The sequence below is a fragment of the Xyrauchen texanus genome, chromosome 36 (assembly GCF_025860055.1).
Source record: "Xyrauchen texanus isolate HMW12.3.18 chromosome 36, RBS_HiC_50CHRs, whole genome shotgun sequence".
NCBI classification, from domain to species: Eukaryota; Metazoa; Chordata; class Actinopteri; order Cypriniformes; family Catostomidae; genus Xyrauchen; species Xyrauchen texanus.
Genome location: NC_068311.1, coordinates 13,567,362 through 13,594,966, shown reverse-complemented (window position 1 = coordinate 13,594,966; position 27,605 = coordinate 13,567,362). Strand labels below are relative to the sequence as shown.

Here is a 27,605-nt window from a genome sequence, read left to right as displayed (position 1 = left end):
GTGTGAAGCAAGCGGTGCAAATATAAAATCGGGAATAAGAGATGGTAGAAAATAAATTGAGGAACATACAAATCAAAGAGGAAAATCGGCATCAGACGGTATTTTATACCCTTATTTCCTACTCTGAGAGAGCTGAAGCGAAGATTTGGAGAAGGTCTCTGGTACTGTAAGTATGACTCATTATAAGGATGCTCTAATGTAAGTTTACCTGTTATGGCTGTTGTTCTTGATTTACTTCATGTTAGCAATGATGAGGAAGCAATCATTTATTTATGTAATACTTTGACATACTAGGAGACGTTTTAAAAAATAGGATTGGGCTATTGGTTTAATTCTGCACTTAATATTATTGAGCACGCGCATGACTTCAACGGAATTTAGATTATAATTATTATTTACTGTATTTCATAATTTAAATGCATGCTTTGGTGAACTGTTGTGCGGAGTATGAGCTTTATGTCGCAACTTTGTTCAGTGTCTGTGCCGTAAACAAAGCTGTAACTACATGACAATACAAGATGAGCTTCGACAAAAAGACAAATATGCGAAGGCAATATATCTAATTTAACAGGTATCGTATAAAATGTGACCTTTTATCGGACCGGACAGGCAGTATTGTGTGAAAAACTGCCCGTACTTCAGCTCTCTTTATATGAAGCATTACTATGACGTCATTCACAATGCGAGCAGTTATATAGTCTAATGTTGAACAATAATGTGAAGCATAAAACCAACGCATGTTATTCAGCTTATCTTGTGAACAGCAGTATGCACAAGGAAGGAGGGATGGGGAGAGTGGTATAAATGTTCACTCACAGGCGGAGGCACTGATGATGCCTGTCCAGTTTAGACCAGTTTTAGGTCTGCTCATTTTCCGCAGGATACAGGATAATTAGCACATTAGACGAACGCATGCAAATTTAGGAAAGAGAATTCAACAAATAAAATCCAGAGTGTATTTTTTTCCTATGATTTAATATTTTTGTGAAGCACATGTGCCTTACATATGTGGTATAGCCTAATACAATAGGCTACATGACATGTTTATTAATACATAATTAATAATATATGTTGTTTATGGAAAACAGACATAAACTAATCGTATATTGTGACGCAATGTCACTTCCCCTGTTGTCAAAAAGATTTTGCCCAAAGAAATCATCATTGCATAAAGCGATCGACTCGCGCCGCACTGGTTCGAACCGGCTGGATCTTGGTCTCACGTGGAGATGCGCTCTGAATCTGTTTATAGGGTAGCCAATGAGTGGAGACGGGAACGTTCTACAGCCAATCGGACGATAGTGAGGCGGGGTTAGAGGAGGGCAAACGGGCGGGGTTTCAGTCAACAACATGCTCTTTTTGGAACTCAGCTGTTTTTTGTTTATGAACTGTTTTGCAGCTTAGCGAGGCAAAGGAACTCGATTAAAATTATGTTGGGCAATAGTTGCAGTTAAATGAATCAGTCAACAAATAAAAGTTTACCATATGCTGTGGAAAAACAGCGTTTGTTGAATGATTGACATAATATAAAATAAATAAAATATCTAAAATGCAATATTGTATTTGTATGTATACGTGTATATGTAATGTGTATTAATAATATAATACTATTATTTACTGTTCATTGTTGAGTAACAAACGTCCCCCACCCAATATTGTGTATGTGTGTATGTATACGTGTATATGTAATGTGTATTCATAATATAATTCTATTATTTAGTGTTCATTGTTAAGTCCCTTTCTCTTCTCTATGGCTATTTTTACAGACTGGCCAAAGTTTAAGGGGATTTCCTCTTTATTCCTGGTAGCATCTGTAACATCATTAGCCATGGCCCCATCATTGGCCACAGCCTTCTCCAGGCGCTGGTGGATGGCAATTACTGCGGTTATTGAAAGTCTGCTGTTCTCTGCTGTGCTGCTCGGATGGGGCTCACTGCTCATTATGCTGAAATCTGAGGGCTTTTACTCCTACCTCTGCAGAGAGCCAGGTAAGTAGGGATGCAAATGTTACACAGGTTGTGTTTATTGAATCTTTATAAAGGAAATAAATGCATTATATATGCCAGATTGTATGCTGCCAATAATTATTTGAAGACATAAAACAAATCTTATATGGGCAGCATTCATATTGAACTTAGATATACACACAATTGCTTACACTGCTAATAAGAGTTTGTTTACATTTTGTTCACACAGAACCCTTTGAACTGCACGATGTTAGGCAACTTTAAATCATGATTAAACGTGCCCTAAATGTATCTTGTAATGCAGTTCCCGGTAGACTCTTTGACAATTGATTTGCCCTAATCAAAACTTCAAAGCTCTTCTTTCGCAACAGAGGCTGCACTCTTTTACCTCCAAAAGTGTCACAGTTGTTTGATGTATAATCACTTGACCGATTAGCCATTGCATGGGTGAGTGTGATATAATACACACCATTTAAACAAACAAACAAACAAACAAACATTTTTGGAGTCTGGCACCCATCACAGGCCTAGTGGAGGAATCCAGACTTGAACATCAGTCACTGCGAGACAGAGTTAGTGCACCTAAGGAAGCACCTTTGGAAGCCCTCTTGCCTTGTGCTGCAAATAACAATTATAAACACCATCAAAAAGCTTGCTTGGAAAGAGTTTAGATCTATTTATTAAAGCAACCTGTATCCATTATCCATAAATAAAATGTGTGTATACTGACACACATAAATCATAGTTATGCATATACATTGATAACTGGTTATGTATGAAGTAGGGATGCACAGGTGTATCGGCTGCTGATATTTATTGGCCAATTATTGTCCACATTTAATCCATTGGCATATCAGTTATAAGCAAGAAAATTCAGATATGAAAATGTATGGTATATTTATACTTAATTAGTAACATGGTTTGTAAAAACACTGTGCATTCAAATACAAATTCCAGAAATAATAATTGCCATAATATGTGGAGGGGATTTCACTTCAAACAACATGTCTTATTTCATTTGTGTTCCCACGTTAATGTGGAAAAACAGGATGTGACAGTTGTGAAGCACTTACCTATACACCTATACATGCTGAGGGAAACCACCTGAAATGGTTTGAAGCCTGCAGATATTGACTTTGAGTTCTGAGACATCAGTATTATATCCTTTAATGCTGAATGATTGATTGAATTAAGATTGAAATCGCAATATGGCCTTCCGTGATTACTAAACCTTAAAAGGCTGCATTTTAAAATAGAGCTGTTTAGCTTGTAGTCCAAAAACGGAAGATAATTCGCCATGGGTTACCTCGGGATTTTCCTATGGGTTTTTTATAATGTGTAAAATAAGGTCTGTAGTAAACATTACTTGACGATATGTGGATGTTTTGTTCAACAACATAAATTACAAGCAGTCATACCTCAAACGTGAATTTTTAAGCCACAATGAATTACATTACAACAAATCTCATTCAGAGCCTGTGTTCTAGTTTCTAGACAGCGGGCCTCACATTTTCTGATGACAGAAGGATGTGGCTCAAGCGTTGGCTCAGTGCAAATATGAGATTAGAGTACCATTTCCTCACCTCTTGTCCAACTTATTTCCTCTGGACTCAGCTTTCCTCCTTACATTATCAACTGGCTGGTTCTCTGTAATCAGCAGGCATGAGGAAATATCAACCAATCAACCAGGAACATGTTTGTCTGACTAAATGCTTCAGCTCAGAACATCTGACAGTCTTAGTTCATGACGTTTATGTGCCTCATCAGTCTTGTGTTGAATTGACTCTCCATTCTTTGCTCACCTCTCCATATCTCAGAGCAGATGGGAAACCAGGCTTGTGCGATATCTGGTTTTTGCCGTCGCTGATTAGATCTAGTGGAACAATGGGTTCTGAAACAGAGCTCTTTTCTCATTTCAAGAGACACAGGGATAATTGGATTCAATAGAATGCTACCTTCTGCAGCAAATCAGTAAAGCTGCTAAGGCAAGCATCATCATTATTATTATTGTGCATTGTTTTAAACCCATAAACTCTAAATATTAGGTGGCTAATAAAAATCCTTATACTTGCAGTGATTGAAGAAGGGACCCAAGCCATTCACAAAAAATTCTTAAGAATAAAATTATTCTTAACTAATATTTTCTTGTTCTAACTTAAGTAACTTTTTTACAATATTTTGTATTACCGAAAAAACATCTGAAGAATGTTCTAATCTTTTTTCTTAAACTGTCAAAATAGCTAGACCTTCTTATGAACTTATTATAATTTATTCTAATTCTTCTTAAGAATTCTTGCCTCAGAATATCATAGAAACTTGGTGGTGGGCTCTTTTGACATGGGCTAGTAAGTAACCACTTTGCCACCCAGAAAAACCTAAAAACAACTTAGCAATACCCTAGCAACCACCTAGAACACTCTAGCAACTGCATAGCAAGCAACATGCTTAAAAACACTCCATGCATAGCAACACCCATATTTTTGGTTTTGCATGGGCAAAACTATACAGAAAATGTAAAAAAAAAACTTTTACTTGAATGGAGAAGTCCTTGAAACTGCTCTGTATGTTCCATTTATTGACTCAGGGCAGTTCCTCCATTACTCAGAAAAACATCTAAAGCCCAGCAGCCATCTGCTTTTAATAATCTATTGATGGGCTCTAATCCATTTCTTCAGGTCTTCAGTCACCTCAGGTTAGAGCTGCTCTACAAACTCAACTCATACTTTTGTTTACTGATCATATTTGAACATAAAACAAAACCCTTACACAAAGGCTCTCTGTCTCTAACCCACCCTGTTATGGTCATAACTGCTTCCTTCATATGCCTCAGCCCCATCCCCCATCTCACCAGCTCAGAACAAGTTATTCAAGAACATTTTCAAAGCTGTTGACTGAACTCTTTCATGTTTCAAAAGAACTCTTGGAAAGCAACTATCTTGAATCTTCAAATATCAAGTAGGAAACTTGTTACTCAGCCAAAGTGTGATTATCCCTGATCAAAACAACCTGGGGCCCTGGTGAAATGTTAGCTAGCTGCCCTGCTTGGGGAAAAAAATCTTTAACCAGCTTGAGCTGGTTTACTAGTCTTAACTAGTCTTGCTGGTTTCTTAGTCTTGCCAAGCTGGTTTAAGCTGGTCTACCAAGTCTTCCTACCTGGCCAGCTGACAAGTACCGACCCCTTCAAAAACCAGCAGACCAGGATAGGAGACCAATGAAGACCTTTAAACCAGCTTAGGTTGGCTGAACTTTTGGGGGTCGGATAGACTCTGGCTATTTCTGCTAGTTGTTGACTGTATCTGGGTGTTTATTTGAACATTTGCCCAGCCTCCTGGCTGATCTCTCTTGGAGAAAGAACTTGTTGTGGCCAGTCTATCTCACAAAATTGTTTCTGGTTTCACTGTCTGGAGTATCATAACTGGTTTCCTTGATGTCAGATAACTAAGTGTGAAATCCAGCGATATTCATATATATAATGTAGACATGTGCATATTATTCTACAGTTCATAAAAATCCTTAAATAACCTAAAATGATAAGTGGACACTTTGACATTCTTCTGTTGTCTTTGTAGCTTGCAGCACATTTGCTTTTGATTCTGTGTGGCCTAGATCATGTTTATAAACCTGGTCAGATTATGACTATATTTGGGTTTCTATTCCCTTTAAACCTCCAGGTAACAGTACAGGGCAGAATGTGTCTGAGAATGGCAATGGTACGACAACGAACCCTTCGGGTCAGGAGGAGGAGTTCCTTCAGATGAATGGCTGGGTCATTTGTAAAGAGCAAGATGAGATGCTGAACCTGGCCTTCACCATCGGCTCCTTCCTCCTCAGTGCCATTACACTGCCCCTCGGCATCATAATGGACAAGTATGGCCCACGCAAATTACGGCTGCTTGGAAGGTAGGAGGTGTCTTATGAATACACTACATAATTTTTTTTACACAAGTCTTAATGTAGAATACATGATGCATCATAACAGTAATGCAAAATCATCTCTTTGCAGTGCCTCCTTTGCCCTCTCTTGCATCCTGATTGCAAATGGAGCCAGCGACCCTAGAAGTATGTATACACATCCACCTTAGTCCACCCTTACTGTTAATAACAGCCTGAGCTTGATTTAATTGACCTTAATATCTGTTTCTTTCGCAGATCTCTCCATTCTGATCTTCTTTGCCCTGGCGCTGAATGGGTTTGGAGGCATGTGCATGACCTTCACCTCGCTCACAGTAAGTGCTCCTGTCTTACATCCTTGCATCACAGTCCTGATTTCAAATTGCTGTGGATGAAAGGCTCCATGGGTGTCCTCAACAATCCTTTGTGCAAGGGCTATAGCACTATCTCATATGTTGGCCACATGCCACTGAACTCAATGTAGGTTTATAATGCAGCGCCGTTCTGCTCCAAAAGTAGCTGCATCATTATTTATTTATTGTCAAATAACCATTTTTCTAAGCTGGATTCCCAGAAGTGCCAGCAGCTCACAAGGGCATACTAGGAATCACGGGGTATCGATAGAGATGTGATTGTCTTTTTACCAATAATTTACTAATAATTACTTAAAATGAAAACAGAACAATTACTTTTCAAAAAAGAGAAAGAAGAAATGTTCTATGTAGAATAAAACAGCTTTTATAAGGTTACTGATATGACTGGATTCTTCATTTTAATTTGAGTGGTCATAATTTTCTACATACAAAAAGGACATTTTATTAGTTCAACTTTTTTAATGAGGAAAAATGTACTGGGTGCACCTTTAATTATGTACACTTTATTAATTAATTTTTTTTGTACATGCCTGTTATACCCATTATTTGTGTGTGCTATACATTTTTATACTTATTAGAATATTATGTTGTTAGCTTTGCAAGATGCTAACATCAAACTCTATTAGAATCAATATGATTATTCTTCAATGCGCCTCACTTGAGGAGTGCTATTTGTGTGATGTGCAGAGTTGCTGCATATGTAGAGCATTCCAAATCAGTCACTTGTGAGGTTCCATTTCAGTTAGAATGCAACATTAGAAGGCTGCCTATCTAGGCTGTATACTGCAGGCAGCTCACTAGGTTTTAGTACAGAGCTATCTTATTTATCTCTTCATATTATTACAATATTAGTGATAAAGGCATTCGTCAAAGAGTTCATTGAGTTCATTGGGTTCAGTAGATTTTAAAAGAGAACAGATGATTGAAGTAAACAGGAAGTTGTCCTTATTTCCAAATGATGGGTGGTTGTCTCTTATTTCTGCCTGCTGCTCTGAGGTCACAGCCTCAGCTGGGGTCCCCAGAGTTCATTTCTAACTGCACAACCATTACCAAAACCAGGTCCTCAACTTGTGTTGTTGTTTCTCTATCTCAGGTTCATGTGCTACCTTGTCTCAGCATGTCCGGTTAATCCTGGTTGCACTAGCTCCATCTGTTAAACAAAATAAAGAGAAAGAGAGTGGGAAAGAGACAGAAAACTGGCATGCATGAGTGCTCTGTTGAAGAGTACAGACTGTTCAGCTGTTGTGTTCTTATAACCTTTTCCCAGCTGTCTATAACTGTGTGTTTTACACTGCTGTGAGTGGTTTGAACTTGGGGTTCATATTTTAGTTCTTTCTGTCTGGCATCTGTTGTTTGGGTGCATCAATCAAGAGCTTTATAAATTTTACTGTTATTAGATTTGTTAGTGGTGCATGCTAGGGCATTTTAACATAGGGGTTTGTTCAAAATAGCTAACACTTAAGTACTAAACTTCTGGGTGTAATTTATTTAATACTGTTTGGTTATGAACAATACCTCAAATGCAGCTTGTTGAGTAGATGTGTGCTATTACTTTCCTATAGGAATAGGAATCGTTAGGAATTTAACGATTAGAGTTCAGATTCTTCTCAATGATTCCGTTTCCTTTTACGGTTCCATTAACGATTCTTACTTTTGAGGAAGATATATTTAGATGAAAGAAATTTTATTCTTATTGAATTTACCACCATCAGCAGTGTGTTGCCAAATGATTAGATCATTTCAGATTACATCAGAGCAGATAAATAAAATCAGAGATACATTTAATACAATTCTTGTAGAAAGGCGTGTTTGCACAGACTTTATAATGGCTTTTTAAAGACAATTTAGTGGCATAAGTGCAATACAATAAATAGTCATAATGTAACTGTATATTAAAAAAACATTTTGTACAAAAATGTGCTTACATATTCTACTACTAAAAAAACAGTTCAGAGTAATTTGTTCAGGAACCACATTATACTTGTTGCGCTGTATGTTTTACACTGTAGATAATAAAAGGTTCATAAGAGTCAATCATTCAAGAATTGGACTATGCTGAATGCGCTGTGTGTTTCACGCTGTAGATTCTGTAGTAAGGCAGTGTTGCCACTGAATAGCGCAGCAGGAAACACTATCAGTGTTTTAGTTTGACGTTCCGCATCGCTTAAAAAAAGGCACGTTCAAGATTCGTTAACAGAAACGAAAGTTATGAGAATCATACGTTTCCAAATAAGATCTGGTTCTTGACTTTCAACCCAAATTTTTTTAGACTTGTGATTTTGCCTAAAACTGGTGAAAAAATTGCAAATCTTACATTTAAGGAGGCACTTAGAGACCAAAATATTACAGAGACTTTATGGTGGACTTTGACTAGAAAGCTATCACATAGCAACCACCCAGAACACCCTAGTAAATATATTGCAACACACTGGCAACCACCCACAGCACCGTAGCATTTGGACAAACAAAAAACGCTTTCTTTAAAAAATGTAAAAATCTAGTTTATAGACTTTATGATTTAAACTTTACTGAACACCAGAAAAGAAAATGTCTTTTGTATTCCATAGATAACAAAGTGACACATTTTAAAAACACACCCTAAGAGGTTATTGATATGGCACTGAAACTGGCAAATTGCCGTCAGATTCTTCCTGTCTTTTTGTCTCTCGTACTCTCTCTTTGTCTGCATACTCAGCAGTTTATGGACCAGCTGCAATAAGTGAGAGCTTCAGAGCTCGTGTTTCCTCCCAACTCACCTCTAATATTTTCCCAGTAAACTGACTCAGCTCTCTGGCTAATGGCTGGACTGTCCCCGACTCCCCTCCACCACCAGCCTCCCAATGATTCATTGTCTGACCTCAATCTCTCATCTGTCCATTCCTTCAGTTCTTTTCCTTTTTTAGCTCTGCCTCTTTCTGTCTGTCATCCAACAGTTCTGTGGCTAGCAATCATCTCCATAAGTCTTTCCAAATGCAATCCCATCCCTCCCACTTTCTTACAAACAGAAGCAAACATTAAGCACATAAACAAATACAGCAGTGTCATCGCATAGGATAGGATAAATAAGATCTCTTTAATATTTTGTGTCTCCTAGACGGCAATGAGATTAAGTGTCGAGAAAATGGACACTCACATCTACTGATTGTCATATTTTTCTCCAGAAAAAGAAAATACCAGATGGTCTCTTCTATACACTTTCTGACATCCTAATAAGTTTTTTTTTTGTGTGTGTGTGTTTTCATGCCATTCTTTAGGATGCTGAATCATGTGAAGACGAGAATTGAAAATCTGATTATCATGGCAGAGAAAGAGTTTTGACTTTCCTTATGCCGCAGATTCTGTCGATTAAGCTTAACTTGTATTGAACCTGGAATATTCCTTTAAGAAAACAGTACTAGCCTATAATAACTCAGTAAACAGACATGTTTTTATCAGTAAACATCATTTTTATCAGGGAGATGCTTTTCCTGCCATTCAAACCAAGTCAAGTTTTGAAGGTCATTTTGGTGTATTCCATCAGAGTCTGGCTCAAAGAGGTGTACTAGTTTTTATTTTATAATGAATCATTCCAAGCACCCCAGTGCAACATAGCCAATTAATTTTAGAACAAATAATTATATAATAGTTGTTAAATAGCATGAATATACTGGCAATAGCTATCCCAGTCATTACCTTGACTCTATGTCAGGATGTGGCCAGCCATTATTAGCATTCACTGGCTTGCCTTGAATAGTTTCTTTCATTTCTCTCTCCCTATGTTCATTTCCTCTTTATCTTTGTTGTGTTTTTGTAGTAGCATTTATGATGAGCCATTTTATCTTCCCTTCCCCCATTCCGTTTACAATGACTCACCGTCCTTCCTCACAAGAGGGCTGGAAAAAGGATTTGACAGCTTTCTGTGGTCATATGTTGTACAAACAGGGATGAATAAGCAACAAATTCATATTGATGATTGGTATGATTCCTCATTAAAGCCTTCATCGAATTGTTTGCCCAAAAACCCCCACACATAAATCAATTTGGATCTATGTTTTTGGGAGAGCGGTGCACAGCAGCTGAAGTTCCTTTGTATCGAAAATCAATCAAGGATTACAGACAGTGACTTTTATGGACATTGATTCCAAATGAAATCTCAAGCTTCTGTGCAGCTCAAGACAAAAATAGCTCACATTTTAAACATTCTTAGAATATAAAGCCATTTCTCACAATCCTATACGTCCAGTAGAAACACGCTCAAGGTGAGATACTGAAATATTTACATTAGCTGTTATGTACAGTACGTGCCTCATAGATGCCATGAGATAAGACTAAAGGGTTATTACATGTTACATTTCAGTTCAACTGTAAAGCGCTTTTCCAAAATTTGTTCTAAGGCATCTTTTCAAAACACATGCGTGGACGTTGTATTTTGGCTTCGCTATATACAACGCATAATTTAATTTAATTTAAACCAACTGATCTCAGCTCAAAATACTCTGTGTGATAAGTAAATGGTTACATTTTGGATGTACAGAATCAAGTGACAAAACAACATGGTGCCGATCACAGCTGAGTTTGTCTTTGGGAGAAACGTCAACCAAACGACATCTGATAAGAAATCAAATTACATTTTACATTGAAACCTGTTTGAGTCATAAGATTAGTGTCTCTAGTTTTTTTTCTCCCCAATTTTGAGTGCCCAATTCCCAATGTGCTCTAAGTCCTCATGGTGATTGAGTGACTCGCCTCAATACGGGTGGCAGGGGACGAATCTCAGTTGCCTCCACATCTGAGACCGTCAATCTGTGCATCTTTTCACGTGGCTTGTTGAACGCGTTAGTGCGGAGACCTAGAGCATGTGGAGGCTTCACGCTGTTCTCTGCAGCATCCACGCACAACTCACCACGCGCCCCACCGAGAGTGAGAATAACATTATTGGGACCATGAGGAGGTTAACCCAAAGTGACTACCCACCCGAGCAACCGGGCCAATTGGTGTCTGACTGGAGTCACTCAGCACACCCTGGATTCGAACTTGCAACTCCAGGTGTGGTAGTCAGCGTCTTTACTTGCTGAGCTACCCAGGCCCCCATTAACCATTTTTACAATTTGAGCGATTTATTGCGAAACACTATGCTGCTAAACACAGTGTACAGTTATGTGTACACTAGCACAAGGTTTCTATTAGAAATCCTGTATTATTAAAAAAAAAATATATGCTTTCAGATGCTTTAAATTGATTTAGGTTGAAAATATGATGCATTTTGAACTGTTCTGAGACCAGTGCATACAGATAGCACACTGGAGGTAAAGTAATTCACTACATAGGGAACAAGGGAGCATCGTATAGTTTTCCTTTGAAGCCAAATTCATTAAATCCAAACTTCCTAGCAAAAGTTCAGTTTCAGGCTGCAGATGATGTTTGAACCACTCAACATGGTTGGCAGACATGGGACAATGGGACAAATCAGAACATAGATTCAGAATTTATAATGTATAATTTTATTTCAACATGGTTGGCAGTGATTGGACGATGCTGGCTATTACTTGCATCAGAATTAATTATGATAATTTCTGATTGGCAAAATACTTCAGCACTGTGTTATTGTTTAACTACCCGTATTCCAGCAACTCCCACAATTGATATATTTAGATGTCAAATGATTGGAGGAAAGTTGTCTATACGTCACCAGCTTGACGACACCTTCGGATTGGATGGTTATCGTTTCAATAACTTCTGACACTTTGTCGTTCCGACAGTAGAAAAACTGCTTGTGTTTTTCTTTTTATTTAAAGTAAATGGCTGAATAAATGTACTGGAAAGAAAATTGTTAGATACATGTGATATATCACTTTGTCCTGAACAATAATGAGTGCTATCAATCACATTTGTATTGTTTTATTTTTTTTGACAAACGATTTTGCCTGGCACAAATCTTCATTTGTGTGCTGCAGAAGAAGTCATACAAAACTGGGATGGCATGAGGGTGAGGAAATGATGAGAGAGTTACATTTTTAGGTGAACTATCCCTTTGTTCTAATTGTTCATTTGAAATATTATTCGTTTTAATAAACATGTCATTTAAATGACTTTTAATGTCTTGATATTAAGTTTGCTACTCAAACACACATCTTGATAAAACACATAATTTAGAATGTTTAAACACTCTACCTATTAGTTAAACATTCTAAATTATTAAAAACGAATTGCATAATTAATTGATGATAAGAAGTTAAATAAAAGAAGTAAAAAATTATGTTGCATATCGTATATTGAGCTGTATGGAATATACTGTATATTAAAGAGATCAGTTGTATAGAATAGAAGAGATTAAAAACACACTGAGGCTATATGAACAACTTCTCAACTGATCAATCTCAAACCACTTGTAAGTAGCGCTTAGTAGCCAAGATGAACACAGGATGCGGGACCAACCAACCAGAATACTGGTGGGGAACAAAATAACACTTCAACACTAGCTATCAGTTGTTTGTTTGACAGTGCAAAGAGAACATTGAGATTTTGTTCCCAAAGTAGAAAAAACATTGTGACATAAAAGTCTTTTAAAGTTTTATTTGTGCTTTTCCCAATACACATTGTTCCAAAACAGCTTTACAGAAAATCAGCTGTGATGACTGTAACATCTGAAAAACATGAATAACCAACACCACTGGAAACATATTAAACAATTTGATGTAATAAATCCGACTTTCTATAGCTTGGTATAATTTAAAATTTCATAAATTAGTCCCACTGTCCACATATGCTGCCATCAATTTTCAGGAAAACTATTTGCTCTAGAATTTCTTTTTACTTTTTTGCACATTTATTAGGTGCTACTAGTTACAAATCAAACAGGGAAATGGAAAATGCACACAGCAGTCATGGGTCTCAGGAGGATACATATTTATGCAATCAAATTTCCTCAATATCTAAAAGCCAAGAGTTTGACATTTGATAGGTTTAACCCAAAATGAAGCTATGCCAATGTAACTCATGTCAGGTAAAGCTTGAGAGCCCTTGCCTTGTGTATCTGTTTATGTTTTTAATACCGTCAGTGGGTCTCTATAGAGAATGATTGTGTTTTCTCTCTCTCTCCCAGTGGCCATGAATTTAGGACTGTTATTTAATTTCTCAGTGGATTCCCCTGACCTTATCGACCCAGATATTGTCAAAGAGGTGGATTTTGTCCAGGCAATATCACTTGCCTCTGAGGCAATCAGTTTTGTTATCAACACTGGTCAAGTGCATTGTAGCACAAGCAGAACACGGAAGGCGCTGGCATTATAATGTTATAGTATATGATGAGTGTAATGTCAGTAAAAGAGCCTTTGTTGCTGTGTCTCTTTGTCTATGAGATCACATGACCTCCTGAGTCTGGTGATCTGTCTGACTAAGCAAAACATCCCAGTGTTGTTGAAATTGTGAACTTCACATGTAACTCAACTCCCAGATAAAGCCATTACTCTCTGTCTGACAGGCCCATCATGTGGAGCTCTGTTCTGCTGCTGGCCCTCAGGCCCTGATCCACAGTCCATTAGCCAAAGCTGTTCTTATACAGCCTCTTAAGCCACAGGCACAATTCCGCCTTGGGACTATTGGTTGTGTGAGAGGGTTATTGTAAGGGTTATCTGGGATGTTTTGGCTCTGAGATGACCTTTGTTCTAATTAGAGGCAGTGAATGATGTCTGGGTCGGTTTCCAAGGGAGAGCCTTCCTTCATTTCTGCCTCTAACCAGCGTTTGGACTGTGAAGTATGTGGGAAGTGGATGATGTCCAGAGAGTTCTTGGAAAATCTGTGTTGATGTTGAACTGCGAGTTCTGGAGGAAATGTGATATGGAAACGCTGTCAGCTGTCAGCTTATGTAGCATGAATTAAGGATTTTTTCTCAGAGGAAAAAGGAAAATACCTAGAAAATACTAAATAGGCTACAGTATGTATTGGAAAAATGTCACACTCCATTTGAGTGTCAGGAGAAAAGGTGCCAAAATGGTAAATAAATAACAATGTATATAAAATAAAATGAAACTACTTTTGGACAGTTGACTTGTCCTGTTGTATGACATGCTAAACAGCATTTTTATGACCATATTTATTGAGAGACTTCATTGAATATTTGTTCTTTAAAAATGAAATAGATTATTTAAAGTGAACTACTAAAGGGAAGTAGTTAGTAGTATGCAAAAAAACAAGATGTGACCAGACACAGCACTTAAACATGCACTTTCCCTCATGCATTTATATACATTTTAATGGTAAAACTTTACAATAAGGTTGTATTTGTTAACTTAATTAATTACATTTAGTTAACAGGAACTAACAAGGAGCAGTACTTTACAACATTTATTATTCTTGGTAAAAAATATTTTTTACCAATTATCGTCCCTCCTTTTTTATTATTTATTTATTTTTAAAAACCAAACTTCTGGGTTATGGTGAGGCACTTACAATGGAAGTGAATGGGACCAATCCGTAAACATTAAAATACTCACTGTTTCAAAAGCATACCCACAACATGTAAACACTATGCATGTTATCATGCTTTCAGTGTGCTACAATCATTAATCAACCACTTCTGTGTAAAGTTATAGCCAATTTACAAATTGGTTGCCACGATGACATACAGTAATGTAAAAAAAAAAAAAATGAAAACGACTGTTAAAACGATGATTTAAACAACTTTACAGCTAAAATAATACACAAGTTTTAACAGAAGAAGTAATGTAAGTGCTTTTATCAAATTATAAGCTTCAAGTTTTCGCCTATAAACCTTCCAAAAAAATGTTTTTTTTAAAGAATAGGCGGGATGAGATGAAGTTATTTTTTGGGGTAATCAACATTATGCCACAAATGCTGTCGATTGAGCTGAACTTGTATTGAACCTGGAATATTCTTTCAATTTAAACATAAACAACAAAATTACAAAATGTAATAGTATATGTTAACACTAGTAAATGGATCATTAACTTACATGAACTATCAATGTATAATAGTATAATTATAAATTAACATTTACCAATATTAATAAATGCTGTTAAATATCATTGATCATTCTTAGTTCATAATGCATTTAATGAATATTAATGAATAGAACCTTATTGTAAAGTGGTACGAATTTAATCAGAAATATTGATGTAGGGAGAAAAAAGATAATGGACATCTATTGTTCTCTATTGAACATAAGGAATAATCTCTATCTCTCTCTCTTTCTTATTTTTTGTCTTTCTAATAATCTCAGCTGTTCTGAACATGGTGTTCTCGTCCCTCTGTTGTATTTTCTCTGACTTCTGACAGTTATTTACCCTGACAGTACAGCCTGTGCTCTACTCCTCCGCCTCGCTAAAAGGAAACAGCATTATGCAAGCTTTCTCCAGTGTCCCTCACACTTTCTCTCACTGCTTAAAATATTCATGGCATGCAGTTGCCTTTTCATACGATGTGCCCCTACCTACATGTTGCTCCCTCCAGAGAATATCACAGTAACTAAAGTAATGTTTACTTTCATACCCTCCTCTATATCTGACATGTTTTGTCACAGTTAAAACCTGTTCTGTCCTAATACAGTATATCATCTAAAAAAAATGATAAGATTACGGTTACTGTCTTTCAATTAATTTAATTACTTTTAAGTACATTATAGGGTTATGCTTATTTCTGACATATTATTTATCTAGAATACATGAATTATGGAACGTAACACTGTGTCCTATTCAGCCTCAACACATGACGAGTGACAGGGCTTTCTATTTTTGAAATGGTTTCTATATCTGTGACGTTGTGCCGGCCAGCACAGTCAACAAATGGGTCTAAAATTATTCTTATTGCAGTATACAAAGCCAGTATCTCATTAGCTGCTTCAGAACAACTTGATTTTGGCCGATGTGTGTCACACACCTACAAAATGTTGTGCTTGAGGTCTCGTTCTCTTTAGCCAGAGCTTTGTTAAACACACACACACACACACACACACACACACACACTGGTTCATTGCAATTCACTGGTCAAAAAAACATGGAAGCCCTGTATTCAGTAATATTTTTGATAATGTGCAACTAAAAAGTGTAGAGGTTTTCTGATATCCCTTGTCTGTCTCTTTCTCAGCTTCCCAACATGTTTGGTGATCTTCGTTCGACGTTCATTGCACTCATGATTGGCTCATACGCCTCATCTGCCGTCACATTCCCAGGGATAAAGGTAGCTCAACCCCAGGTTGGACAAATTTTTCGGCCTAGGTTAAATAACTGGATAATGATGACTGTTGACTGTTTTTCAGGTGATTTACGACCTCGGTGTTGCCTTCATCACTATCCTGCTGGTGTGGGCTGGCTGTGCCGGCCTGGTCTTTATCAACTGCTTCTTCAACTGGCCCCTCGAGCCCTTCCCAGGACCTGAGGACATGGATTACACGTATGTAATTCAGTCCGTATATTCAGTTAAACCTGAGACTTTTGGTCAGTGAGACCAAATACATTGCTCCGATATCTATCGGTTACTAAATATTAAGAACTTGCATCATAGTCATAAAAATATATTAGAGTACAATACCATTTATTTGGTTTGCTGTATTAATTTATTTAAGGTTCTGTTGTGATGCATCTCAACCTTCATTTAGTGTCTGTTTTTCTCTTCACCAGTGTGAAGCTCAAGTTCAGCTGGCTGGGCTTTGACCATAAGATCACAGGCAAACAGTTCTACAGGCAGGTGACCACCGTTGGTCGGAGACTGAGTGTAGGCAATTCCATGAAAAACCATCCAAAACAGATGGCCACCCAGGAGGGCAATAAACTTTGCCTTTCCACCCTTGATCTGGAGGTCCAAAGCAAGCCTGAAGAGAATTGTGAGTGTCTTTTCTACACCGAACATCATGGACGTTATAGATTTTTCCATACAATATGAAGTCACAGATTCATATTGTAGACATCATTTTTGCAAATAAAATGGAAGATTCTGCAACAATTATTTTAGATCTTCAAGTTATATTATATTATATTATATATTGTTGTAAATAAATAGTTCTAATATTTTCATAAGAAAAACAGGTTTAAAAGTTAAAAGTTGAATTTAAATTCTAAATTTCAAGTAATCGATTACTCGTTTTTTATGTTAGACTACTCTATTACAGAATTACTTGAAATCCCTATTTCTAAGTATTTTAAAGAAATCTGTAATGCTGATTAATTGATTGTTTATTATGATGGAAGGATGTTGTTATTGGATTACCATAAATAATTTCCATTGATTTTATGCAAAGTCATTGCTCTTCAAAGTGATATATGTAATCCTGCTTACATGCATATTTCAGAACAAACTGGACAGAACAGAGAGAGAGAGACTTAACTCTTGCCAGTGTACGACTTTTTCCCCCTCACTGCACACTTTAAGCGTCCAGACATGCAAGGAATATGCAGTCAGACAGTCAGACAGTTAATCAGACAGATAATGAACGGTTCTCAGTAAATCCCTTTTAATGTGCATGGGGATCCCTTCATCAGCCCAAGCCAGCAGGGATGCCCAGTTTCTGACATCTGGAGTTTGCCAAACCACATTGGATTTGGGCTTGTCCAATAGAAGCTGAAGGGTTACTGAGTCCATACCTGCTCTGTGTGGTAGCTCACACATGCTGTTTGCACTTTGCTTCTACTAAACCAATTCTGTGCAGTGCAATTATTCCACATTCAACTCAAACATGTCAGAATAACATGTCAGGGCCCTCGCTTGCCACTGGCCCTCTTTAGGATTCTGTAACCCTCAGCGGGGATCTTTTTTAGTAAGCAGACCGTGCAATCGATTCGGACTGCATTCTTAAACTGGCAGGGGCAGGGGAAGGTGGCAAAGAAGAGGGCAGATAGAGGGCCAGCTTTAGAGATACAGCTGGAGATGAAGAAAGAGAGACTGATGCTGAACCTTTCTAACTGTCATCCATAGTGCACTAATGTTTTACCACACCATGTTTCCATTACCGCAGTCAATTACTGTCCGCCTTACTGCTGCCACACTGAAAAGTGTTTGTGCACTCTAATTTTTATGTCAAGCAATGCCTAAGGCTCTTAGAGGAATAATGAGGTAGTTTGTTTGTGTGTGTGCATGTGTTTCAGCGCAGATCAGGTGCACACCAAATTCCTAAAGTACTAGGTAATAAACATAGAGTACAGCTGTGATGGCCACCATAAAGTCCTTCCAGTGCTGGCAGGTGGATCAGCAGTGTGCATTAACAGCACCAGAATTAGTGGATCATTAAAAAACCCTGACCCTCGGCCTCTGAGTTTCTATGCAAAGCATTGATGCGTTGCCTGGACATCCAACCACCTGTAGAATTATTTTCCATTCAAACAAGACATCATTATGTGTTGTTGCATTTCCCCACATGCTCATGTTTTAACGGTGTGGGTTTAACTTGATTTCATTGAGGTAACCAAGTTCACTGTGGTTTTCACAGTTGGGAAGCTCAAACAAACGGAGCATTGTTTTGATTATACCACTGAACCATGGTTTGTACACTTTTAGGAGGGGAAGCAACTTACAAAATGGCTTACTAATAGAATAGGAGAAAAAATCTAAAAATGTACACACTTCACCTGCAATCACTGCAAAAATGCACAATACTGTAGTATGACTTAAAGCAGATGTTTAAATTAAAGTGTTGCCACTCACACCCATCCAATCACAGTGCACATTGTTGAAATATAACTAAGAAGCTAATTAAATTACCAATTGGTTCACCCATATTTTTTTAAACCCCACCCAATTTGCAGATTCTCCCTATGCCCATGGTCCAGATCACTTTCTTGCATAATAAATGTTTTTTTTTTTTTTATGTGTTTGCAGCCCAGTCCTTCATGCAGAGCATTTTCAGCCCCATATTCATGCTTAGCCTCATCACAATGTGTGTGACTCAGCTCAGACTCATCTTCTACATGGGAGCCATGAACAATATTCTGGAGTCCCTTGCTGATGGAGACCTAAACAAAGGTGTGTATTTTCAGTATCTATTGCATGTTTAAAATATTTGCTCAATGCTACCAAACAGGAAGCTTAATTCTACCTTAAACATAGAGTATACTGCACTGTGTCTATTGCTCTGAAGTGTCTGCTTGTCGCCTATAGAATAGAGCACAATAGTAGGTTTCTGGAAGTAAACATCCCATTTATTTTTTCCATAAAGAAATGCATGAGCTCAGAGATTAAGTGATGATATATGCTTCGGTAGAAACCACAAGTCTGTGTGATTTACAATTCTAAATATATTAGTGTTATCAGTCAATTATGTTGCAGTCAACATCAATCAATCATCAGCCACAATATTAAAACCACCTGTTTAATATTGTGTAGGTCCCCCTCGTGCCATCAAAACCGCGCCGGAATTCTGAGGTGCTATTTTTCTCAACGCAATTGAACGGTAACTGAGTGGTTATCTGAGTTATCGTAGACTTTGTCATTTCGAACCAGTCTGGCCATTCTCTGTTGACCTCTCTCATCAACAAGGCATTTCCACCCACAGAACTGCCACTCACTGGACGTTTTTTGTTTTTGGCACCATTCGGAGTAAATTCTAGAGACTGTTGTGTGTGAAAATCCCAGGAGAAATACTCAAACCAGCTGTCTTGCACCAACAATCATGCCATGCTCCAAATCACAGAGATCAAATTTTTTCCCCATTCTGATGTGAACATTAACTAAAGCTTCTCTCCTCATTGAGACTCCTAACTGCGACCACGAGGAGGCTACCCCATGTGACTCTACCCTCCCTAGCAGCTGGCCCAATTTGGTTCATTAGGAGACCAAGCTGGAGTCACTTAGCATGCCCTGGTTTCAAACTCACGACTCCAGGCGTGGTAGTCAGCGTCAATACTCGCTGAGCTACCCAGGCTCCAGGCAGGTGGTTTTAATGTTGAGGCGGAGAGGTGTATATTTCTTTTCTTGTCCAAATGCTTTAATTTCGTTTTTTAGAAGAAAAAAAAACAATATGTAACAATATAATGCTTTATTTACATTTTCCAAACAAAGCCTTCCACTGTATTAAGATAGAAATGCACTAAAACTGCACCGATTCAAGTAAAATTAAAAGTTTCCCAAAGTTTAAGTGGGAGGTTGACTAATTGAAATAACTAATCCCCCCATACAATTAATATTCATTGCCATTATATCTCGTAAACTCTCATCCTCCACAATATTAATCACTTGGCAGACTGTGGCTATTCACTTTGCTACAACAATCATGAAGCCACATTCATGATTCACGTCAGGGCATCAAAGCCAGCATCAAGCGCTGCTTTAATCTCCACATGAAAAGTCGTTTTTTATGCATTAAACTTTTTTAATTAATCATATACATGCGTTAATTTTGACAGCCATAATATATACAAAAATTATATATGTAACAAATGTATACATTTATATACTGTATAAAAAGTTTTAATTTGTCAAAATACTGATGAAGAACTACTCTACCCATAATCCTGAAGAGAGATCTACTAATCAGAGAAGTCGTTAGAAACCATGGACTAGGAGCTCTACAGTGACTGCCCAAACCAATTATGCATTGTGAATAGCTTATGCTTTCAAACTACTTATTGTTTAAATCTGAATATTTTGCAATAAACTTAAAGTATATAGTTTTTATACTTAAATAATCATTGACTATACATCAATCATTTTATATTGTATTTATTCATTACATCATTCACAATGCTTCGTGGGGTGAGTATTTTGTTGTCTCATACAGTAAAATAGTTTAAATACACAGTCTTGTACCTTTGTCTTGTTTTCTGATTTGTGTCAAATTTAAGTTTTAGCTAATCTCTGAGCTTTTTGGACATGTTCATAGTTCAGAAGTCTTTATTTAACAATATTTTGAAATCACTTCAGGGTCCAAGGCAGCTGAAAAAGTGGCCGGTCACTAACGCTCTGTATTCCTTTGACAGCTTGCTTTATAATGGCTTTCTATGATGCCACACGCAGTGATTGACTGCCTAACAATCAATCATAGTTGTTTAAAATCTGCTCGGATGGGCACAGCAGGTTGACGTTGCTAATTCCTTACTGTCTGTCTCCTGTCCTTTGTTTGCACTCTTTCGTGCTGCTTGATGTCTTTTCAGTGGAGAGGATGGAAATGGGTAAGACTGCAGGCAAAATTAGATGCATTCTTTATTCACCCCTACCATGTATTCCCCACTTTCCCCTCCACCACCACTGCTTCCACCTTCATTTGACACTGATTCATGTTGTCATGTAAAAGCATGAAGCGAAACCTAGGTGCTTAGAGATTGGTGTGATTGATGCAAGTCAGTACACAGCATCATATCCATCTAATCGTTCATCCGTCCACCTACTCTGTTTGGGAACTTGTCTAACAATGTTAAAACTAAATTTTCTTTCTCTTTCTCTCTCAGTGAGCATGTACACATCTATCTTTGGGGTTCTGCAGTTGCTCTGTCTCATGACGGCCCCCGTTATTGGTTACATCATGGACTGGAGGCTTAAAGAGTGCGAGGACGAAAATGAGAAAGAAGTCACAATGTGAGTTTCATGATGCGCTTTCTGCTTTTATTTATTGACTTTACCTTTTAATGTTTTGGGTTAAAAAATTATAAAAATAATTTTGCCCAAAATTAAAAATTGGCAAGTCATCCCAAACAGGAATGATGTTGGTATTAGGGAATACCAGCCTCAATCACCATTTGCTTTCATTGTATGGAAATATTCAATGAAAGAGACTAACATTCGCCAAACATCTTTTGTGTTTCATGGGAGAATGTCATATGGGTTTTGAACAACAAGAGGATGAGTAAATGTAATTTACTGAGCAAACTTCCACTTCAATTATGTTTTTTGTCTCTCTGACCTCAAACAGATCAAGAATCCATAATTTTAGCATTGATACCTCCAAACAACTTGCTCCATAATTATTGTTTGATTACAATCTTAATGTGGCATTACTCCTACATAATGCACTCTTGGCTGTTTCTTAGGGATCCTGCTCAGCCAAAGAAACGTGACAAGCTGATCCAGAAAATTAGCAACGCCACCCGTGCGTTTATCTTCACTAACTTGTTGCTGGTCGGCTTTGGGATGACCTGCCTGGTGCCAAACCTTCATCTACAGGTGCTAATTGCAAAACCATCTGTCCCACTGCAGAACAATAGTCTACCTAATGGAAGCGGAAATGGTGCAGAGCCACTCACGTTACTGCAGCCATTGCGCTGGGATGTTGTGCACTTGCAATAGCGCAGTAGTGCCCCTTAGTGGCAGCATTGATTACAACCTTATTTCAAAGGCAGGATAAAAAGGAAATAGTTCACCCTAAAAAACACGCATTACTTTCTTTTTTTGATGGAACCCAAATGTTAGATGTTAAGCACAATGTTAGCCTCAGTCACCATTCACTTTAATTTTATGGAAAAACAATGCAATTAAAGTGAATGGTGACTGAGACTAACATTCTGTTTAACATCACCTTTTTTTTTCAGACAAAAAAAAAGTCATACGGGATTGGAACACATAAGGGTGACTAAATGATGACAGTTGTTTTTGTTTATTTTTTTGATGAACTATCCCTTTAACATTAATTTTCTATTCATTACAAATAATATCTACTAAAATTATAATCTCAAACTAATTTATTTTTCCTCCTAGATTTTGTCCTTTGTGTTGCACACTATTGTAAGAGGCTTCATCCACTCTGCAGTTGGCGGTTTGTATGCTGCTGTGTGAGTATAATTTCTCTGTTTGTGGTTTTTATTAGTATTTCATAGTGTTGTTTGTCATGTTAAAAAAATATGTTTCTCATATGCAGGTACCCATCATCTCAGTTCGGTAGTCTGACAGGAATGCAGTCTCTCATTAGCGCACTTTTTGCATTGCTGCAGCAGCCTCTCTTCATGGCCATGATGGGCCCACTGGAGGGAGATCCTCTCTGGGTGAGTACTGAACACACACACACACACACACACACACACACATATTGTGTTTCCATGTTTTATGGGGACTTTCCATAGACATAATGGTTTTTATACTGTACAAACTTTATATTCTATCCCCTAAACCTAACCCTACCCCTAAACCTAACCCTCACAGAAAACTTTCTGCATTTTTACATTTTCAAAAAACATAATTTAGTATGATTTATAAGCTGTTTTCCTCATGGGGACCAACAAAATGTCCCCACAAAGTGATAAATACATGCTCACACATACACACACACACACACACACACACACACACACACACACACACACACACACACATGTTGTGTTTCCATGTTTTATGGGGACTTTCCATAGACATAATGGTTTTTATACTGTACAAACTTTATATTCTATCCCCTAAACCTAACCCTACCCCTAAACCTAACCCTCACAGAAAACTTTCTGCACTTTTACATTTTCAAAAAACATAATTTAGTATGATTTATAAGCTGTTTTCCTCATGGGGACCGACAAAATGTCCCCACAAGGTCAAACATTTTGGGTTTTACTATCCTTATGGGGACATTTGGTCCCCACAAAGTGATAAATACACGCTCACACACACACACACACACACACACTCTCTAGTCCTATTTAAGGCTAAATTATTCTGTGTGTATCTAAACATTTAAAGGTATAGTTCACCCAAAAATGGAAAGTCTTGCTCCAAACCTGTATGACTTCGTTTTTCCATGGAACACAAAAGGCAGAATGAAAGTCATATGGGTTTGGAACAAGTAAATTATGACAGAATTTTCATTTTTGGGTGAACTATTTCATATTTGGGTGAGTTATTACAGCCCATTTACTATATTTGGAGTCTTTGAAGCCATTTGATCACTTTATGTGTGAAACAGATTGAAATTGAAGTCGTTATTCACTGGAAATATTGGTGTCATCTTATATTCAAACTTGCCATCTCCTATGCAGGTAAACGTTGGGTTACTGGTCCTGACCATGCTGGGTTTCTGCCTCCCTAGCTATCTTCTGTGCTACAGCAGGCAGCTGCGCAGACAGAAGATGGAGCGTGAGGACGACCCCAAGATCTATGTTCAGATCAACAACAGCACCAACCCCGAGGCCTTTGTCTGACTCTAAATGCACATATAACAGCAGCCAGAGAGAGAGAGAGAGAGAGAGAGAGAGAGAGAGAGAGAGAGAGAGAGAGAGAGAGGGAGCAGTAGGAAGGAGGGAAATGGGTGAGAGGGCTGCAGGCCACAAGACAAGTGATAATACCTCCCTGTTCCCTCCATCAGTCTGCGCCTGCACTCAAACACTGATGAATTACCACAATCACAAAACACATATGATCAACAGTCCATTCTGTGACACACAAACAGGCACAATTACAGCCAAAGCAACTGAGAGAGTTTCACCATGTGCCACGCAAATACACGTTTACATTTTCCCAAGACAAGTGGTCTGAATGAACACTGTGAAAGGCAAGTCTCAGAGCTAAAGGCCACATCCTCTGCTCTCGCCCTCTCTTCTCTAATACAGAAGGCCATACACCCATAATATGATACACTTGTTCTGGAAATAGACAAGGGCAACATATAGACTTTATGTATTGCCTGACAAGAAAGAAGAGAAAGGCGCACTCTGTCCTTTACAATTTTCCTGTGTTATTTTGTTTTAGCATTTCACATTATGGCGATACGAAAGGCGAAGCATTCAAAGTCAGTGAAATTCTCTCAGGTTTGAGGCAGTCTGACAATGCTTCCTCAACAGAGTATTAAATGTGTATCACTAGTGTTTAGCCAGTAATCAAGCTCGTTTTCAAACGCAACATAGGTCAAAACACTTTCCTCATTGTTAGTTAGGTAGCAAAATTGACTGAAGACATTACATATCTCAAGCCTGCAAAGCTCCTGAAATTCGAGATTTCTTTCATTGTCGTCTTGTTTTTCATCTGTCAGACAAGCTGAATGAAAAAAGACATGGACCCTCCTTTCCCAGTTGGCCCTGAATTGTGGTTGTTAAAACCACCTTAAAAAATAAATATTCTGCACAGTATCTGTCCCAGTTGTGCCCTCTGCAATTAGAGACAAGTGGCTATCATTGTCTCCTCTGGGCTGTTACTTAAAATGGACAGATGCAAAAACCCAAGGGGCAGATTTCACTTTTTAATCTCATATATACCAGCATGCTATGGACAGCATGAGCATGAAACTGCAGTTTTTTCTGGACTGGGCTGATTTTAAATGTTATTTAGTCCATAGAAATTGAGATCAATGTAATCTGTGCACAATTGTGAAGAGAGATTTGTGCTATTTTTTGCTTTGGCATGTAGATTCGTCAAAGGGAAAGATGATGTGAACTGGCATTTCTCAAACTTGGATATATTTTGTACTTATGGGTCTTAAATAGTCTTTCAGTTAAGGACTGGATATGTGTGGATTAGCTTCACATTCAGATCAAGAGTGACTGATCTTCACCAGCAATACTATTCCACACTGATCGTACAGTTAATCTGAAGGTCTGTTACCTATACTACTACCCATACAATACTACTGGTTGGTCTTCATTTTCCTTGTATGACTCGTTTGTTTTGACTTTGAATTATTCAGGGTGTTTCGCTTTTCAAGTAATAATAATAATTCATATCAGATGTATTTACCTGCAATATGATCCCTTCGAGCTTTGCTCTGTCACTTCATTAAGTTATGTGCATTGAAGGGTACAAATCGAGACGTGGTATAAAGTATACACAGTATATATACTCTGTAAAGAAATTAGGGTAAATGAAAGATATTATGATCTTGAATATCTTGCACTACAGTTAAAAAAAATGTCTCATTACAGAGGTGCTTATGTTAGCCATTACAAAGTATATGCATATTGTTTCAGACTTGTATGCATACAAGTATCAGTAAACATTTTAGCCATAAAGAAATAAGACTATTTAACTAAGGTGCTTAAAAAACAACAACAACAAAAACAGGAATAGAACCATTTCTATTTGGGTCAAGTGGTGGCCGTTTAGTTACTCCTACACAGACACACCTTGTGGTGACAAGAACTTGAATTTAAATCACAACCATAAAAGGGGAGATTTTTGAGACATGCTTGATGACAATCCAGTTATAAAACACTCATTTGCAAGCCAGTATTGTATAGATCACCAAAATATTTCTCTGCAAAGATTGATTGGAAGAGGTTGAAGTCACGTCCTCTTTTTAACAGTATTTATTTCACAATATACTGTACAACCTGAGTACCTGAATAGACCATTCTGGCACCTTTTAATCTAACCTGTTTCATATGCCCAAAGTTTCAAGTTGTTAGAAGTTCCAGGATCCTTTAATAGTGGATTGAATGTGTTGTCCATAAATGTGACCAGATTTTTATGGCCGACCCCTTGTTACTGACGAAAGGGTCAGATCCACACAACACCCGCCACTTTTTGTCTGTCACACTTCATGTGAATATTTAATTGGAGCTGAGGCTAGATGTGTGTCCTTGATGGACTGCATTTGCTTGAACATGCCTAGATAGTGCAAGTGAATACCACTCCAATGCAGTACTGTACTAATCGTAATGAATGTGAGTAAAATCATTTGCTCTCAGAACGAGAAATAGCACTTTTTTTCACTGCCATACCTTAAATGTTCATTCTTTTCCCAATACAGTAAGATTCAAATGTGTTTTTGGTTTTATATATTGATTTTTGATCAAACTGCCCATACATAGAGATGCTATAGGGAGGCTGTTGGTGAAAAGCGGAAAAGATTGTCTGTAACACTGATGTTTTCTCCCTGTATTGTATTGTATCTTTTAGTGCATTCATTATTTTTATTGTTTTTCATTTTATTTTTGTAGGTTGTTTTTCTGTTATATGTACAGTATGTGTACATTGTTTTTCTATTTTCTTTTTTGTGGGTGTTTATATACTGTATTTGGCTTTTGGGTTACTTCATTATATCACTATATGGCAAATTATGACTTTTGGAATAATTGTCCCAACAAAATATCAGATATGTGAAAAATACATAAAAACTGAGATACATTTTTAATAAATGTTTGTGGATTTCTGGTGTATATGAAAATAGTCATGCTGAAAATACGCATTATTAATCAGGAAGATGTGTCATTTATGTTAGCAAAATATTGCCTGCTTTGAATATAGAATGCAGTAAAAACTGTACAGCAGATGGCAGTGTGACTTCTATTGATGGAGATTTGGATTCATCTTGATTCTTTTAAATTCAGTAATTCACTGACCATTTCTGCAAATTTCTCCAATAGGTAGCGACAAATGATATATTTTGAGAGAATCATTGGACCACTAAAAACACAAAGTCGCTCACGAGCTAAAGTTTTTTCAAGCTGTACAAAACGGTATTAATAATAGTCCTATACTAAACATAACCGAGTTATATTCTGCTTTTGTCAGTCTTAACATGCTTCAAACTAGAAGCTCATTAGCT

At 37.5% G+C, this 27,605-nt stretch overlaps 1 protein-coding gene across 1 annotated transcript; it reads left to right on the top strand.

The window, feature by feature from the left end:
* On the top strand, positions 1 to 27,248 carry slc43a2a (solute carrier family 43 member 2a). Its single transcript, XM_052106629.1, has 14 exons — positions 1 to 166; positions 1,767 to 1,988; positions 5,639 to 5,867; positions 5,971 to 6,026; positions 6,117 to 6,193; positions 16,313 to 16,405; positions 16,485 to 16,618; positions 16,846 to 17,048; positions 19,037 to 19,180; positions 21,601 to 21,727; positions 22,180 to 22,312; positions 22,844 to 22,917; positions 23,004 to 23,127; positions 24,106 to 27,248. Exons 2-14 carry the CDS (start codon positions 1,829 to 1,831, stop codon positions 24,265 to 24,267), a joined length of 1,716 nt encoding a protein of 571 aa, XP_051962589.1. The 5' UTR covers positions 1 to 166; positions 1,767 to 1,828; the 3' UTR covers positions 24,268 to 27,248.
* Positions 27,249 to 27,605: the final 357 nt, after the last annotated feature.